The sequence below is a fragment of the Zootoca vivipara genome, chromosome 5 (genome assembly GCF_963506605.1).
Source record: "Zootoca vivipara chromosome 5, rZooViv1.1, whole genome shotgun sequence".
NCBI classification, from domain to species: domain Eukaryota; kingdom Metazoa; phylum Chordata; class Lepidosauria; order Squamata; family Lacertidae; genus Zootoca; species Zootoca vivipara.
Genome location: NC_083280.1, coordinates 91,472,377 through 91,488,066, shown reverse-complemented (window position 1 = coordinate 91,488,066; position 15,690 = coordinate 91,472,377). Strand labels below are relative to the sequence as shown.

At 43.4% G+C, this 15,690-nt stretch overlaps 1 protein-coding gene across 2 annotated transcripts in view; it reads left to right on the top strand.

Moving 5' to 3' along the window:
- Positions 1–6,549, top strand: part of VWF (von Willebrand factor) — a 158,821-nt gene extending 152,272 nt beyond the window's left edge. For both annotated transcript variants that reach the window (XM_035138705.2, XM_035138706.2), the window contains 2 exons: positions 3,930–4,027; positions 6,184–6,549. In XM_035138705.2, coding sequence (XP_034994596.2) covers positions 3,930–4,027; positions 6,184–6,372 — 287 coding nt within the window. In that variant the 3' untranslated portion in view covers positions 6,373–6,549. The remainder of the gene's footprint in view (positions 1–3,929; positions 4,028–6,183) is intronic.
- Positions 6,550–15,690: the final 9,141 nt, after the last annotated feature.

The following is a 15,690-nucleotide window of genomic DNA, read 5'->3' as shown; positions in this document are numbered from 1 at the left end:
GTCAGGGGTCCTTTTACCTTTGCTTTAACTGACATTGAGCCATTGTTCCTTGGTATGGAAATAACAGGGAATTCTTGCTTAATACAAGCCAGGAACGTCACAGTGAAGTTGGCCAACAGCAGAAGGAAGAAGGGACAGTGGAGGAGAACTCAGCTCTGACACTCATTCAGAAAACACACACCTTTCAACGTGAATACATTTAGCACAACCATAGTCCCGAAAAAAAAGAATCTGGTGCAGGATGTGTTTTCTTTTGTGGCTTGTATAAATGAGCAGATTTGGAATTCAGTGCAATAATGCTGCTTCATGCATTTGCCAGTGCCTTTGCAGAACCCTTTTTAAGAGCCTCTCACCTGGTGACAGTCATAGTGATGTAAAAGGGTAAAATTGCTACTACAGATAAGATTTCCTGTACTGGTCGTGCCCAATTGACAAATACAGTAGTAAACTATTTTAAATGCAACGCTAGAAATAACTGAAAAAAATACTTAGTTTATTTGGGTACTCCATCACTACGAATGGATGAGTTTGTATTTTAGTTCTCCGAATATTTTCCCATCTTAAATTCAGTCCTTCACATTTCTGCAGCAATATGTGGTTTTAAAAAAATCCTCCCCATTTAATGCAGTTTTCTCCTATCAAATATATTTTTGTATGCTGGTTTAATTAATATGCACATTTTTGCAAGCAATTTCCCCAAGTAAAATACATTTCATGTGTTATTTTTGCTAATATATTACTGTGTGTTTTATGCACATTTCCCAATAATACATCTATATTTATACGCATCGCTTGGTTGGAGAGTTGCATTGCAAGATTCAAATAAGTGCAAATTTTGAAGGATAGGTGTATTTTGGTTTACATACTGGTTTGAGAAGTGTAAGTTAAATAGTTTTTTTTATTAAAATGCAAACAAAATCAAATTTTCATTCCGTCTCTTAACTGCCACATGCAATCTAGGTCATCTTTTAAAATTCATTTTATAAACACCAGCTATTGAGCCCTAAATCTCCATTTCTAAATCTCTGTTTTAAAGTTTTTTACAACTAGGCTTGCCATACATCAGGAAAATTCCTGACATGTCCTGGTTTTCAGTGTAAAAATGGTGCCGGGAAAATTTTGCCGAATTGGCAAAATGTCAGGGAAAACCCAGGTGTATGGCAACGCAATGGAAAAAGCAGTGGAAACAGCTCAAAAAGCTTTTAAATCACTATTTTTAGGTTAGGTCTTCTTTTTAAAAAGTCAACAACTTTGCAGCTGTCAGGAATTTTACTTTTTGAAATACGGCAACCCTATTTACAACAAACTGTGCTGATGCGGCAGCAACTAACCCTCCATTTCAAAACATAGTTACATACAGAGCGCATTACTGAAAGAGCATGAACAAATACTTATATGTATACTCAGACGTCTATGGCCTTTATGCAGCCAGAATCTCCTTTTATAGACAATTCATAACATTACCCATCCAGTTCATATTTTAATTTAAACCCCTGGAGGATTTTGTATTCGGAGTCTACATCCAATATAGTTCTTTCTGCAGGAATTTCTGATGGAATTGTAATCCTTTGGCACGGATCTTTTCCAGGCAGAAAAATTTAGGCCTTCCTGAATACATCCATATTCTGGAAATGGCTGGATAATGGGAGCTTGTATTCTATGGTTCCTAATGCAGCTTTAATGCTCACAGATGCGAACCTTGATGGATCTCACTGTTGTTCCCACATAGATCTCATTACAGAGACACAGAAGAGCACACACCACTCCTTTTGTGTTACAGTTTTGTATGTATACAGTTTGTTGTCAATGGGGTTCAAAAAACATTTCCCAACGAGGCAATTAATTGCATACAGAACATCAGCCTCCAATTTCTTCTGCTAGCAATGTCTCAAAGGTTCTGTTCACATCATTATGAGAACATGAAGCCAGCCTAACACTATATAGGTTGGTTGCTTTATTGATTTGACAATCACATACCTCTGATTTTCCTAGTATATCATTCATATATGAAAGGGATCACAATTATTTTTGGTTTTTTTGTGGATTATCAGGTTCTGTTCAAAGTTAGTAAAGCCCATCCTTTGTCAGCTGATTGAAATATCACATAATATTTAAGATTAGACAATGCTCTACCGTTAATTTGTGCTTTGCACACACATCCGCTTTTTCAATTTTCTGTACCAATTCATGATGCCTGAATAGTGGGGTTTTTGTGGATTGATTGAATGTAAACCTTGGTCTAAATTGCGCAGCTCTATCCTGGAGAGGTGCAACTTCCTCCGTTAAAGGAATCTGCAATTTTTTTACATTTCTGATTATAATGCAGCCATGTAATGCATCAATATAATTGGCTATTATGATGGACCAAAAGAAGGCATTTGGGATCATTTAAACATTCACAAAACAAAACAAACTGTCCCTATTGAGCATCTGATTCAGATAACCATAGATTTGAGTCTCCTGGACACTGCCAAGATTTGTCAGAGCTCAGGACACAGAAGGAAGGAAGCCATCAGACCTGTGAGGCCCACAGCAGCATTTCTGCATGGGTCCCAAAGAGTACATGCGTTAGTGAGGATGGGCAATATGGATGCTAACACCCACACATGTCAATGGCCTGTGTGATGGGATTCGCTGTAGACCGCCTTGTGGCACACAGCTTTATTACTGGTGGTAGTTATTAAAGCATTGACAGCCTTATTGCCACCACATGGAGAAGAGCTGCTCAGACATGCGATAAAATTAAAAGATTTTGGGAAATGATATATAATGAAATGGAAAAGAGTTTTTAATATACTTTCCCCAAATAACCAGAAGCTTTTTTACTGGGAATTATAGGACAAGAGATAATGAAAGGAGATTAAGTATTATTTATGTACGTGACAACTGCGGCTAGGACTTTGTTAGCCCAAAAATGGAAAACTCAGGAGTTACCGACGATTGAAGAGTGGCAGACGAAAATGATGGACTATGCGGAATTAGCAAGACTGACTAGCAGGATCTGAAACCAGGGAGAGTCAAGGTTCCAAAAGGATTGGAGTAAATTTGTGGACTATATGGGAAAAAAACTGTAGAAATTTAAAGACACTTGCAGGACTGAAATAAATCCTACGAATTGACTTTAAGTAGATGCAATAAAAGGAACTGCGAGATAGGAGTGAATAAGAAAACCCAATGGGGGGAGGGAGGGAAGTCAAAGCTCAGCAGAGCAAGAAAATTGTAAGGATTGATAAGATGTTAAGAAGAAAAATTTGTGTTTATTATGTTTATTATGTGTTGTTGTGTATGTGATTGTATGTGTGGTTTGTTTTTGTTTAAATGTGTTTAATTGGAAAATCTAATAAATTGTTTTTTTTTTAAAGAAAAAAGAAAAGAAAAAGAAGAGCTGCTCATGTGACATGCAGCACATGGTTTGGTCATGTCAATCCACCCATAGAACCCAACAATATTTACCCTGTCAAGCTCTGCCCACTAGTGTCACAGAAGATGGCTTACTGTTTTGGCATGCAGTGTAGGGTGGTGCTGTGGTCTAAACTACTGAGCCTCTCGGGCTTGCCAATCAGGAGGTTGGCGGTTCGAAATCCCCCACGATAGGGTGAGCTCCTGTTGCTCGGTCCCTGCTCCTGCCGACCTAGCAGTTCGAAAGCACCCCCAAAAGTGCAAGTAGAGTAAACAGCGTTTCCGTGCGCTGCTCTGGTTGCGGTGTTCCGTTGTGCCACATGACTGGCCACATGACCCGGAAAAACTGTCTGCGGAGCGGACAAAGCTGGCTCCCTCGGCCAGTAAAGCGAGATGAGCGCTGCAACCCCAGAGTTGTTCGCGATTGGACTTAACTGTCAGGGTTCCTTTACCTTTACCTTTTTATAGAATGTCAGGATGCATGCCTCTTTCTTACAGATGCTACCACTGCACTTTTCTTTGCTCTTTAGGTGTAGAGCCAGAATGCAAGCAAATCACAGGCAGACTGGAATATGTGAAAGTGGCCGACTGTGTGAATGAAAGCCAGCTGAATATCCACTACTGTGAGGTAACCTATCCTTACCCATTTCATGAACTCTGGGTGAGCAAAGTTGGAGGAGATATTTATGTAGACAAGGGGTGGCCAACTCCCAAGAGACTGTGATCTACTCACAGAGTTAAAAACTGGGAGTGATCTACCCTCTTTGGGGGGGTTCAGGTCAACGCTGTTGAGTTTTTTTAAGGAAGGGAAGCCCTGTTTTGGGGGGTTTAGGTCAAACCTGTTGAGCTTCTTTTAGGAGGGAGGGAGGCCCATTTTTGTTTAGGGCTTCAGGTCATAGTTGTTCAGCTTTTTTTAGGGAGGAGGAAAATTTTGGGTGAGCTTTTTTGGGGTGCCAGTGACTAGCAGTGATATACCACAGACATCCAGTGATCTACCAGTAGATCACGATTTACCTGTTGGACGTGCCTGCTGCAGACAATTTATGACACGTCCTAGCATCAGTTCACAGAGAGCAGGCTGCAGAAAGGCATGTTCCTTCCTTTCTGGAACAGAATTTTCTGGCTCTGTACACATTGCCAGCTTGAAACATACCCAGATCATTCTGTTTCTCAATATTGATCAAAGTTGGTTTGGCGGGGGTGGGGGGTGGGGGGTGGAGAAGCATCAAAATAGACAATGGCAGAATAGATCCGGGATAGATATGGGTTGTGACTTAAAATGTGCACTGCTTCCAAACCACCAGTGGGAGCACACTGGGTACAGAGTAAACAGGAATGTGTACACAGCGACAGTCAGTCTCCCTGTCTTCTGCCCAGCCTGAGCTGCAGCATAAGCAGCAATTTAAAATCTTCCAAGGAAATAAGGCTTGCTAAGTGTGGGCATATAGTCAGGGACAAACTACACACGAAGAGACCCTAAAACAAAGCCCCAGGGCCACTTTGCATAAAGAAAAGCAACTCGAGGGGTTTACTTCTCAGTATAAACACCATGGGTGGGGAAGGGAGCAATCACTGTACAATGGTACCTCGCAAGACGAATGCCCTGCAAGACGAATTTTTCTTGGTGACTCGCAAGATGAATTCGTTTTGTGAAAAATTCGTCTCGCGAATCGCGTTTTCCCCATAGGAATGCATTGAAATTTAATTAATGCGTTCCTATGGGCAAAAAAGGAAATTTCAATGCATTCCTATGGGAAACCATGATTCGCAAGATGAATTTTTCGCAAAACGAATTGACTCGCGGAACAAATTAAATTTGTCTTGCGAGGCACCACTGTAGTGGAAGGATGACCAATAGGGAAAATATTAATCATCTCTTCTCCTGCTACTTACCCAATTGCAATGGCCATTGGGGTTTACATTTATATTAGGCCTCCCTTCTGTGCCTCTAGATTGGAGCCAATCCAACTATCTTTACCAGACATAGGCAAACTCGGCCGTCCAGATGCTTTGAGACTGCAATTCCCATCATCCCTGACCACTGGTCCTGTTAGCTAGGGATGATGGGAGTTGTATTCCCAAAACATCTGGAGGGCTGAGTTTGCCAATGCCTGATCTTTACTCTTTCCTTCATAGTTCTGGGATGGAGGTGAGGTAGCAGTCATTGTGACTCTGTGCTGCTAGCCAAGAGAAAAGCCTTTTGAACGAGAGACACAAAGGGTGTCAGGTGGGGAGGGAAGCTTCTGAATACAAAACATTTACTTCCCCAGTGGTCTATAATACTTTGTGAACATTGTTTATACATAAAAATGTTCTGTGTGTCATGAGGGTTTTATAGCAATAAATAGCCTATCTAATCAATAAATGCGGATTTACTACATAAATCTGCAGGAATAGAATGGGAGGCATCCAGGTAATGATCAGAAACACTGAGTCCAATTAGATGCCTGTCAGTCTCCATATTAATGACTGAAGTTTTTCCAAGAAGTTGTTGGCAAGGCTATTACAGCTGAACACGGCTGCTCCGTTCAGTTTTAGTGGGCATGATGTCATGTTAAGCCATGGTTTAGGCAAATAAGGTAGATTTTTTTGTCTGGGAGGAGTGTAGATGCTGCAGCCAGAGTCCGATTTGCAAACCATGCTTTATAGAGAGATGGCCTTCTGTCTGCACCCGACCTTTTACAAAACTAATTCCCCAGAGACTGGATGAGCAATTGTTGTGTCAGAACATTTTATCCTGGAAACAGTGTCGCAGGAATAAAATATTTCTAATTTCACTTCCAGGGCAAATGCACAAGCAGAGCCATTTATAACATTACACTGAACAGCATTGAAGATCGGTGCACCTGTTGTTCGGCTACAGAGACAGAGTCCATACGAGTGCCCCTCCGCTGTGCCAATGGCTCCATAGTACAGCATGAAGTTTTTAGCGCCAGACAGTGTGAATGTCTCTCTCGGAAATGCAAGCCATAAATATCTCTGGGAGCTAATGTGAATTTTTATTTTTTATTTTTTTTTGTACCCAGCTGCCATGAAATTTACAATCCAATTCTAATTTTCTTTGTGTATTTTGTATTTTGATACTGTTCTTCTAGCCAAGGCATTCATTGTAACATACCGAGCAATAAACTCTGAACTCGTTTAGCAACATATTTGGGATATTTTGCTTTCTGAATCTTGCAGTGTTCCTTATACGGGGTGGCGTTGTGCACAACTGTCAGTTCTAGAATCTAGACAATTCACATAGCTAATACTGCAGTAGTTTGGCTGAGTTCTGCATATTATTATATGGATGATTAAGCTGAGTGTTATCTGCTTCTTGGCGATATGCCCAGAACAAGGAAAAGAAAGTTAAAAAGTGAAGAAGAAGAAGAAGAAGAAGAAGAAGAAGAAGAAGAAGAAGAAGAAGAAGAAGAAGAAGAAGAAGAAGAAGAAGAAAAAGAAAAAGATTTTGGACAACATTTTTTAGAAAGACCTGTCAGGAGTAAACATGGACCAATGGTATCAAGTAGTATGGGAAACAGCCCTACTAGAAAAAACTAACCAGTAAGCTGAAACTGACACGGGGACAAACGGAAGAAGACACCTTCACGCCAGTATGGTTCCCCTTCATCACCTACACAGCCCAACAAGACAATGACAAAAACCTACCATCAGCATACAAATCAATATGGCTAACCTAATCAAAACACCCGCCCACCCCACTCATGCAAGAAACCAAAGATCACCACAGCCAAACACAAATGAACAAGCGCCTCCTACGCCAACCCCCGACCTCTCTCACCAACAAAGGAGCACAAGCGAACAGAGAACCTGCACGACCAACGCTGACACTGAACCCCTACACATACCAAGGAAAATAGAAATATCGGTTCCCCAGCCCACCCACCTCTCCCTCCTTTAGAATTATAGAATCATAGAGTTGGAAAAGACCACAAGGGCCATCCAGTCCAACCCCCTGCCAAGCAGGAAACACCATCAAAGCATTCTTGACATATGCCTGTCAAGCCTCTGCTTAAAGACCTCCAAAGAAGGAGACTCCACCACACTCCTGGGTAGCAAATTCCACTGCCGAACAGCTCTTACTGTCAGGAAGTTCTTCCTAATGTTTAGGTGGAATCTTCTTTCTTGTAGTTTGAATCCATTGCTCCGTGTCCGCTTCTCTGGAGCAGCAGAAAACAATCTTTCTCCCTCCTCCATATGACATCCTTTCATATATTTGAACATGGCTATCATATCACCCCTTAACCTTCTCTTCTCCAGGCTAAACATACCCAGCTCCCTAAGCCGTTCCTCATAAGGCATCGTTTCCAGGCCTTTGACCATTTTGGTTGCCCTCCTCTGGACACGTTCCACCTTGTCAGTATCCTTCTTGAACTGTGGTGCCCAGAACTGGACACAGTACTCCAGGTGAGGTCTGACCAGAGCAGAATACAGTGGTACTATTACTTCCCTAGATCAAGATGTTATACTCCTATTGATGCAGCCCAGAATTGCATTGGCTTTTTTAGCTGCTGCATCACACTGCTGACTCATGTCAAGTTTGTGGTCTACCAAGACTCCTAGGTCCTTTTCACATGTACTGCTCTCAAGCCAGGTGTCACCCATCCTGTATTTGTGCCTTTTATTTTTTTTGCCCAAGTGTAGTACCTTACATTTATCCATGTTAAAATTCATCTTGTTTGCTTTGGCCCAGTTGTCTAATCTGTTAAGGTCATTTTGAAGTGTGATCCTGTCCTCTGGAGTATTAGCCACCCCTCCCACCCTTCCTAATGTCTTAACAGCCAAGATTAATGTGTAAAAACGATACATGGGAAAGAATACGAGACATTGTACTACCTTTGTAAACCATGAAAATCCTTAATAATAATAATAATAATAATAATAATAATAATAATAATAAAAGAATCATGTCTCTTTTCAGTGTGAAGAAACTGAAGTATCACAATGCTGGAGGGAGGTGAAGAACTCCTTTTCAGTATTGGAATTACGGTGACCTGGTCTATTTCAAGCAGGAAAACTTCCCCCAAAGATAAAAGTTTTTAAAGGAGATTTGCCATAAACACAAAGCAGTTTTCTTGATACGGAATTTTTCTAACGTCAATTATATGAAAATTGCATCTATGCATCTGGCTTACAAGGAATGTTGTCCTCTTGTCCAGAATGTCCAGTGAGTTTCACAAGAACTCACTTCTTCATTTCTTTGTTTTGAATCTTTTTTTTTATCCCAGAAATGTCCACTTTTAAATTGGCAACATCTTGAAGCACGGAAATGTTATCCCTAATGGTTCTTAAGTTCTCTTCAAAAGTTGAAATTGACCCAAGATCTCTTTGAGAACATCTGAAGAGGTTGTCTCCAGGGCCACGTTCCCCTGCTCAGCCAAGACTGATTGGTGAGAAATTGAGGCGGGTGAGGCAGAGACAGAAGCAGCAGGTGGTCTTTTAGGGAACACCTTGTTAAGGGCATAGAAATCTAAGATAAGAAATTTCTTAAATCCCTGTTAAAGTCCAGGCAGACCGATAATTTGGCTACTTACGAGCTGATTTTTGCGGAGAGCGAAGAGGGGAGCTGTTCACAGCGCCATCTTCAGAACTTGGGTCTTTTGTAGCAGGATGCGGAGAGTGTTAACATGGTAGACCGGAGGATGAGACTTCGGTTGCCAGTTCAAGCTGAGCTGCTCATCCGTCAGGTACAGAATGGTGACGCCGCCACTAGCAGGCTACTCTTGGTGGCCCTCCTACGTTCCAGATCAACCACAATACCCATTAGGGATGCGGGTGGCACTGTGGTCTAAACCACTGAGCCTCTTGGGCTTTCCAATCAGAAGATCAGCGGTTCGAATCCCCGCGACAGGGTGAGCTCCCGTTGCTCAGTCCCAGCTCCAGCCAACTTAGCAGTTAGAAAGCACGCCAAAAAGTGCAAGTAGATAAATAGGTAACGCTCCGGCGGGAAGGTAAACGGCATTTCTGTGCGCTGCTCTGGTTATGTCAGAAGCGGCTTAGTCATGCTGGCCACATGACCCGGAAAAACTGTGGAGCGGACAAACGCCGGCCTGTAAAGCAAGATGAGCGCTGCAACCCCAGAGTCATCTGCGACTGGACTTAACTGTCAGGGGTCCTTTATCTTTACCTTTAAACATTCATTAAGCCACCCTCATCAAGGCACGCTTCTATCATAGCTGAAAAGGAAAACATTCATTCTCACACGTGCAGTGGGGAGCTTTCCCACCAGGGGGCACCCTTCCTCATTAACACTAAGCAGGAAGTATTCCTGGCTGCTATTTTTTTTAGGTTGCACTGCTAAATATTTAGTTTAGCATTTTGATTCTGACTTTTTATTGTTGTTGTGTTGTACTTAAAGATTTTAATATAAAACTGTTGACTGGGTAAATAAATGAGCAAGCACATAATCCTGATAATTTGAAATCAACCCTAGCTTTCAGTTAATATGTATAACTTCATAGAATCATAGACTTGTAGAGTTGGGAGGGACCCCAATACAGTGGTACCTTGGGTTAAGAACTTAATTCGTTCCGGAGATCCGTTCTTAACCTGAAACTGTTCTTGATCTGAGGTACCACTTTAGCTAATGGGGCCTCCCGCTGCTGCCGCGTTGCTACCGCACAATTTCTGTTCTTCACCCGGGGTACTATTTCTGGGTTAGCAGAGTCTGTAACCTGAAGTGTCTGTAACCTGAAGTGTCATTAACCCGAGGTACCACTGTAGTCACCTAGTACAACCGCCTGCAATTCAGGAATCTCAGCTAAAGCATCCATGACAGGTGGCCTTCCAACCTCTGCTTATAAACTTCCAAGGAAGGAGAATCTACAAGCTCTCAGGTGAGATAGCTGGCATCTGCTTGGGTTTGTTCAACCCTTTATATTCTTACAAACAAATATAAGTATTCTATACTTGATACTCATAGACCCACATATTGTTAAACTGAGACACGCATACAAACATGTGCACGTGTGTACACACCCCATTGTGACCCAGTGCTCTGACCTTGTCAATAGTAGTATGTCAAATAATGGCCTTGAGCCAGGATCTTCTGCCCAGGGGGAGCGAGTACCCTTCCCGCAATCCAAGCCAGCGTGGGTATTGTTTCGAGCAGGGGTCGGCAAGGTTTACCTCGCCTGGGCCAGTTCACTCCAGCGGAGATCCCTCTGTCGGCCGGATTGCACGTGCGCCCATAATTTCCAGCGTCTGTGTCTGCACAGACACGGTTTCCGGCATCCGCGCATGCGCGGAAGTGATTTCCGGCGCTGTGGAAGCAAGTCCCTGTGCTGCACTGAGCCGGTTTAGCGCAGCACGCGGGGACTCGCCGAGCAGGCAGCTGGGTTCGGGGGCTGCTCATGGGCTGGTTAAACGACCCCTGTAGGCAGCTTGTCGTTCATGGGCCTTAGGTTGCCTACCCCTGGTTTGGAGTGAGTTGGGGGTTGGAGGAAAGCCTCCTTGCAGCCTGCAGATTGCAAACTTCAACCTTGAGAGTGACAGCACAGATTTTCCAGATGAAGAACCTGAATTAGCCCATTAATTGCCCAATGGTGTCCACTCATCAAGAAGCTCCCAACAGAGAAGACCATGAGTTTCCAAGAACATCCAGAGGACAGTTCCCATAGCTGTTAATGCCATTTGTTTTCTTGCTACAGCTGTGACTGTTGCAGGAGTGAGAATCTGGGAATCAAAGTCTCAGGCTAGAGATAGACAGGGTTATTTAAAGTGGTATGATAGCACCACTATTGCCCATGGTAGACATACTTGTCCTTTATCTCCTTGTCACTTCCACTCAAATAAGTTTCGAGGCCTTTGAAGCATTATACTTTGACCACATTTGATATTTATCTTACCTTTCTCTCTCTCAAAAATTATTGCCTGTGTCCAGTGTTGTTCAGTGCTGTTCAAGCCATGCTCCTCCCTTCTGCACCTATTAATTTAATCAAGCCGCTTGAGGCACACAGTTTGATTAGATGTCTCAGAAACAGACCCTCCCCCCTCAGGGCTGCTAATGTTGGCTCTTTCATGAGATCAAGAGATTAGATTGAGAAACGAGATCGGCCTGTAGCCAGGTTGAACGCTATGCACATAAACTAGTTTAGCAAACCGCAAGAGCATGATAAGGACTCTACAGCTCCCTGCTGTTTTGCAGTGAGAGTGCATTTGAGTTGAGTCTCTAGAGGGGAAAAAAAAAATCTTTGAGCTGCTGTTCCTGGGTCAAGAGCCAGGATTTTTTTTCCCAACTGCATTTGCTACTGTGGGTGGCGACACAGTTATATAAGCAAGTCATGTGGGAAGGTTCTTGCTGATAATAAGGAGCAGGTATTTTCTCAGGTATTTTCCTTCCTTAAAAACAACAACACAATAGCAAGTGTATTCAAAAAAGAGCCCAAAGGCCCATGCAGGGCAGCATCCTGTTCTCACAGTGGCCGACTGGATGCTTCGGGGTAGCCTGCAAGCAGAATCTGATTGCAGCAGAAGTCTCTCCACTTGTGACCCCCAACAAATGACATTCAGAGCCCACTGCATCCAACACCGGAGGGAAAACTGGAAGCCTTACCCTCAACAATTCCCTTCTAAAGGCCATCACTACATTTTTACGGGAGTGAATTCTGTTGTTTCACTAGGTGCTTTATTTTATCTCTCCTGTGTCTTATAACGTACGGCTTCATTAGCTGGCCTGGGTTTTAGTATTATGAGAGGGAGAAATACCTTCTCTGTACACTTTTCCCATAGGTAAAGGTAAAGGGGCCCCTGACCATCAGGTCCAGTCGTGTCCGACTCTGGGGTTGCGGCACTCATCTCGCTCTATAGGCTGAGGGGGCCGGCGTTTGTCCGTAGACAGCTTCCAGGTCATGTGGCCAGCATGACAAAGCTGCTTCTGGGGAACCAGAGCAGCACACGGAAACGTTGTTTACCTTCCCGCCGGAGCGGTCACTATTTATCTACTTGCACTTTGATGTGCTTTCAAACTGCTAGGTTGGCAGGAGCTGGGACCGAGCAACGGGAGCTCACCCCATTGCAGGGATTCGAACCGCCGACCTTCTGATCATCAAGCCCTAGACTCTGTGGTTTAACCCACAGCGCCACCTGGGTCCCACACTTTTCCCATACTATGTCTTATAGTTGTTCCCACCTAGATCAGGCACCTCACTTAACCATGGAAATGCCTTTTTAGGGAGAGTATGTAGACACGTGTACACACACACATGAGAGAGAGAAGCCAGAAGTTTTATAGATAACATACTATTGAATTCTGTAGTACAATGATGATCAGTGTAAAGAGCGAGCCATGAATGCATGGAAGAGGGAGCGAGCCTGTTTTCTCCTCCAGAAGGTAAGACCTGAACCAATGGATTCCAGCCAATGGATCCAAAAGGATCTATCCAAACTGGGTGAATGGGCATTAAAATGGCAGGTGTGTGTCAATGGGTAAAGAGACATTGGAGCAATTATCCCTAATATGACAAGAAAGAGACCTTGGGATTGTAGTAGATACCTCAGCAAAACCTTCAAGCCAGCCTGCATTATGATGCCGGTGGGTGTATTCAATATTCCTTGCCTAACAACCCCCAACTTCTTTTCATTGTGCTGCCTAGATTAATAGATTTAATAGATTATTAAATCTGTTTAATAGATTATTGTGTTTTATCTTTCTGTTGGAAGCAGCCCAGAGTGGCTGGGGAAACCCAGCCAGATGGGCGGGGTATAAATAATAAATTATTATTATTATTATTATTATTATTATTATTATTATTATTATTACCACAACCCCCAAATCCCTTTCCATGTTGGTGGGCTCCCTGAGGAAGTCTGCATTGGGACCAGTGCTTTGAAACTCATTCATAAATAACCCTCAGCTCACTGGACTCTTTGTTTTTAAAACACTATTTCCTGCCCCAGACTTTGTAAGGACCCTTCCTCCGGCCAATACTCCCAGTTCACTCTGGAGGCAGGTTCCCTGATGGTGAGCAAGGAAGCCTTTGTGTGTTCTTGGTGCTCCCTTGCACTGCAAAGCACCTTTGGTGAAGGAAAGGGCACTTCAGGGCCAGAGTTGCCTGTTAATGTCCATGCAGCCAGGATCATGTGTAGCATACATAGATAAGAGCTCAGCTGGTACGGGGCTAAGTTGCAGCTTGCCCATGCGGAGCTTAAATACGTCTGACGGTGAGGTGTGATTGGCTGGTGGGTTGAAGCCAATGTCAAAAGCTCCTGTGATGGTGTTGGCATGACTGGGGGTCAGAGGGGCGGGGCATTGAAAATCTCCATCTTGGGCCCTTCCATTCCTTCTTTCCATTCCATTCCACTCACCTCACAGAGTGTTTGTTGTGGGGGAGGAAGGGAAAGGAGAATGTTAAAGCTGGATATCAAATCCAAACTACTACTACTCCTCCTCCTCCTCCTCTTCTTCTTCTTCTTCTTCTTCTTCTTCTTCTTCTTCTTCTTCTTCTTCTTCTTCTTCTTCTTCTGGTGGAATTTCTTTCCGTACCCATTCCTCACCTTCAGCACGGTCCCTTATTCACCTTTCCACCTGGGCTTCTTCCTCTGCATGGTACCTCTTTTTTGGGGTTGCTAAAAAGCGTGGCTTCTTGGGGGGAAAGCAATGACAAACCTAGACAGCATCTTAAAAAGCAAAGACATCACCTTGCCGACAAAGGTCCCTATAGTTAAAGCTATGGTTTTCTCAGTAGTGATGTATGGAAATGAGAGCTGGACCATGAAGAAGGCTGATCGCCGAAGAATTGATGCTTTTGAATTATGGTGCTGGAGGAGACTCTTGAGAGTCCCATGGAAGAAGATCAAATCTATCCATTCTGAAGGAAATCAGCCCTGAGTGCTCACTGGAAGGACAGATCGTGAAGCTGAGGCTCCAATACTTTGGCCACCTCATGAGAAGAGAAGACTCCCTGGAAAAAACCCTGATGTTGGGAAAGATGGAGGGCACAAGGAGAAGGGGACGACAGAGGATGAGATGGTTGGACAGTGTTCTCGAAGCTATGAACATGAGTTTGACCAAACTGCGGGAGGCAGTGGAAGACGGGAGTGCCTAGCGTGCTATGGTCCATGGGGTCACGAAGAGTCGGACACGACTAAACGACTAAACAACAACAACAACAACAACAACAACAACAACAAAAGCGTGGCACTTACTGTAACAACTACATGATGAGTATCGGCATTTATTTTTCCAGGAAAAAAAAACACTGGTGTCACCACTGATATTGTATATTTAAATACGTTTTGGACTTGCCCCAACCATTTCAGCCAACTGGAGAAGAACTGATTTAATTGCAGCTCACCAGAGAAGATGGATTACAGGAACATTAAATGGATTTAGGGAGAAGTTTTATATAACTCCTCAATTATTAACTGCATGTAATCTCTCAGTCAACTTTAAAGACTTTCAAGCACTATTCTCCTCCAGTACGTGAAACACTATCTAGCATAACGGCATTATTTGTCACAGCTCTGCATTATCAGCTAACACCACTCTCCTAGCCTTGGGAAGAAAACAAAGACACCCAGTGAAGTTGGAACTACGATGCTTTATATAATCTAAAAACACCTGTGTTTCTCTATTCATCCCAACTGAAAGTTGTACTACATTTATCATTTATTTAATTGGACATGGATGTAACCCACCCCAAGGTCTTGGGTGAATAACAATATGCCCATCATTCTGTGCTATCCCTGGAGACCAGAATCCAGTCTGAATAAGAATATCTCACAGCATTTCCCAAAGGCAAAGAAGAGAGGCTGAGGTTTGGCTGAGGAAGTAGAAGGTGATCCCAAAGTTGAGTAACAATGTCTCTCTACCCACCCATGAAGATCTGTTGGTGTACTTAAGACAGTATCCTTTATTTTGGCAGAAAGTGCAAAACAGATTGAATCTTGGTTTGTCACCACACCTTAAATTTCTTTTAAAAATTAATGAATGATTTTCCTCCCCAGATCTTCTGGGAGATATCTCATCTATACCTGAAGGAGCGTCTCCACCTCCATCACTCTGCCCGGACACTGAGGTCCAGTGCCGAGGGCCTTCTGGCGGTTCCCTCGCTACGAGAAGTCAAGTTACAGGGAACCAGGCAGAGGGCATTCTCGGTAGTGGCACCTGCCCTGTGGAACGCCCTCCCACCAGATGTCAAAAAGTAAAACAACTACCAGACTTTTAGAGGACATCTGAAGGCAGCCCTGTTTAGGGAAGCTTTTAATCTTTAAGAAATGAGCGTATTTTAATATTTCTGTTGGATGCCGCCCAGAGTGGCTGGGGAAACCCAGCCAGATGGGCGGGGT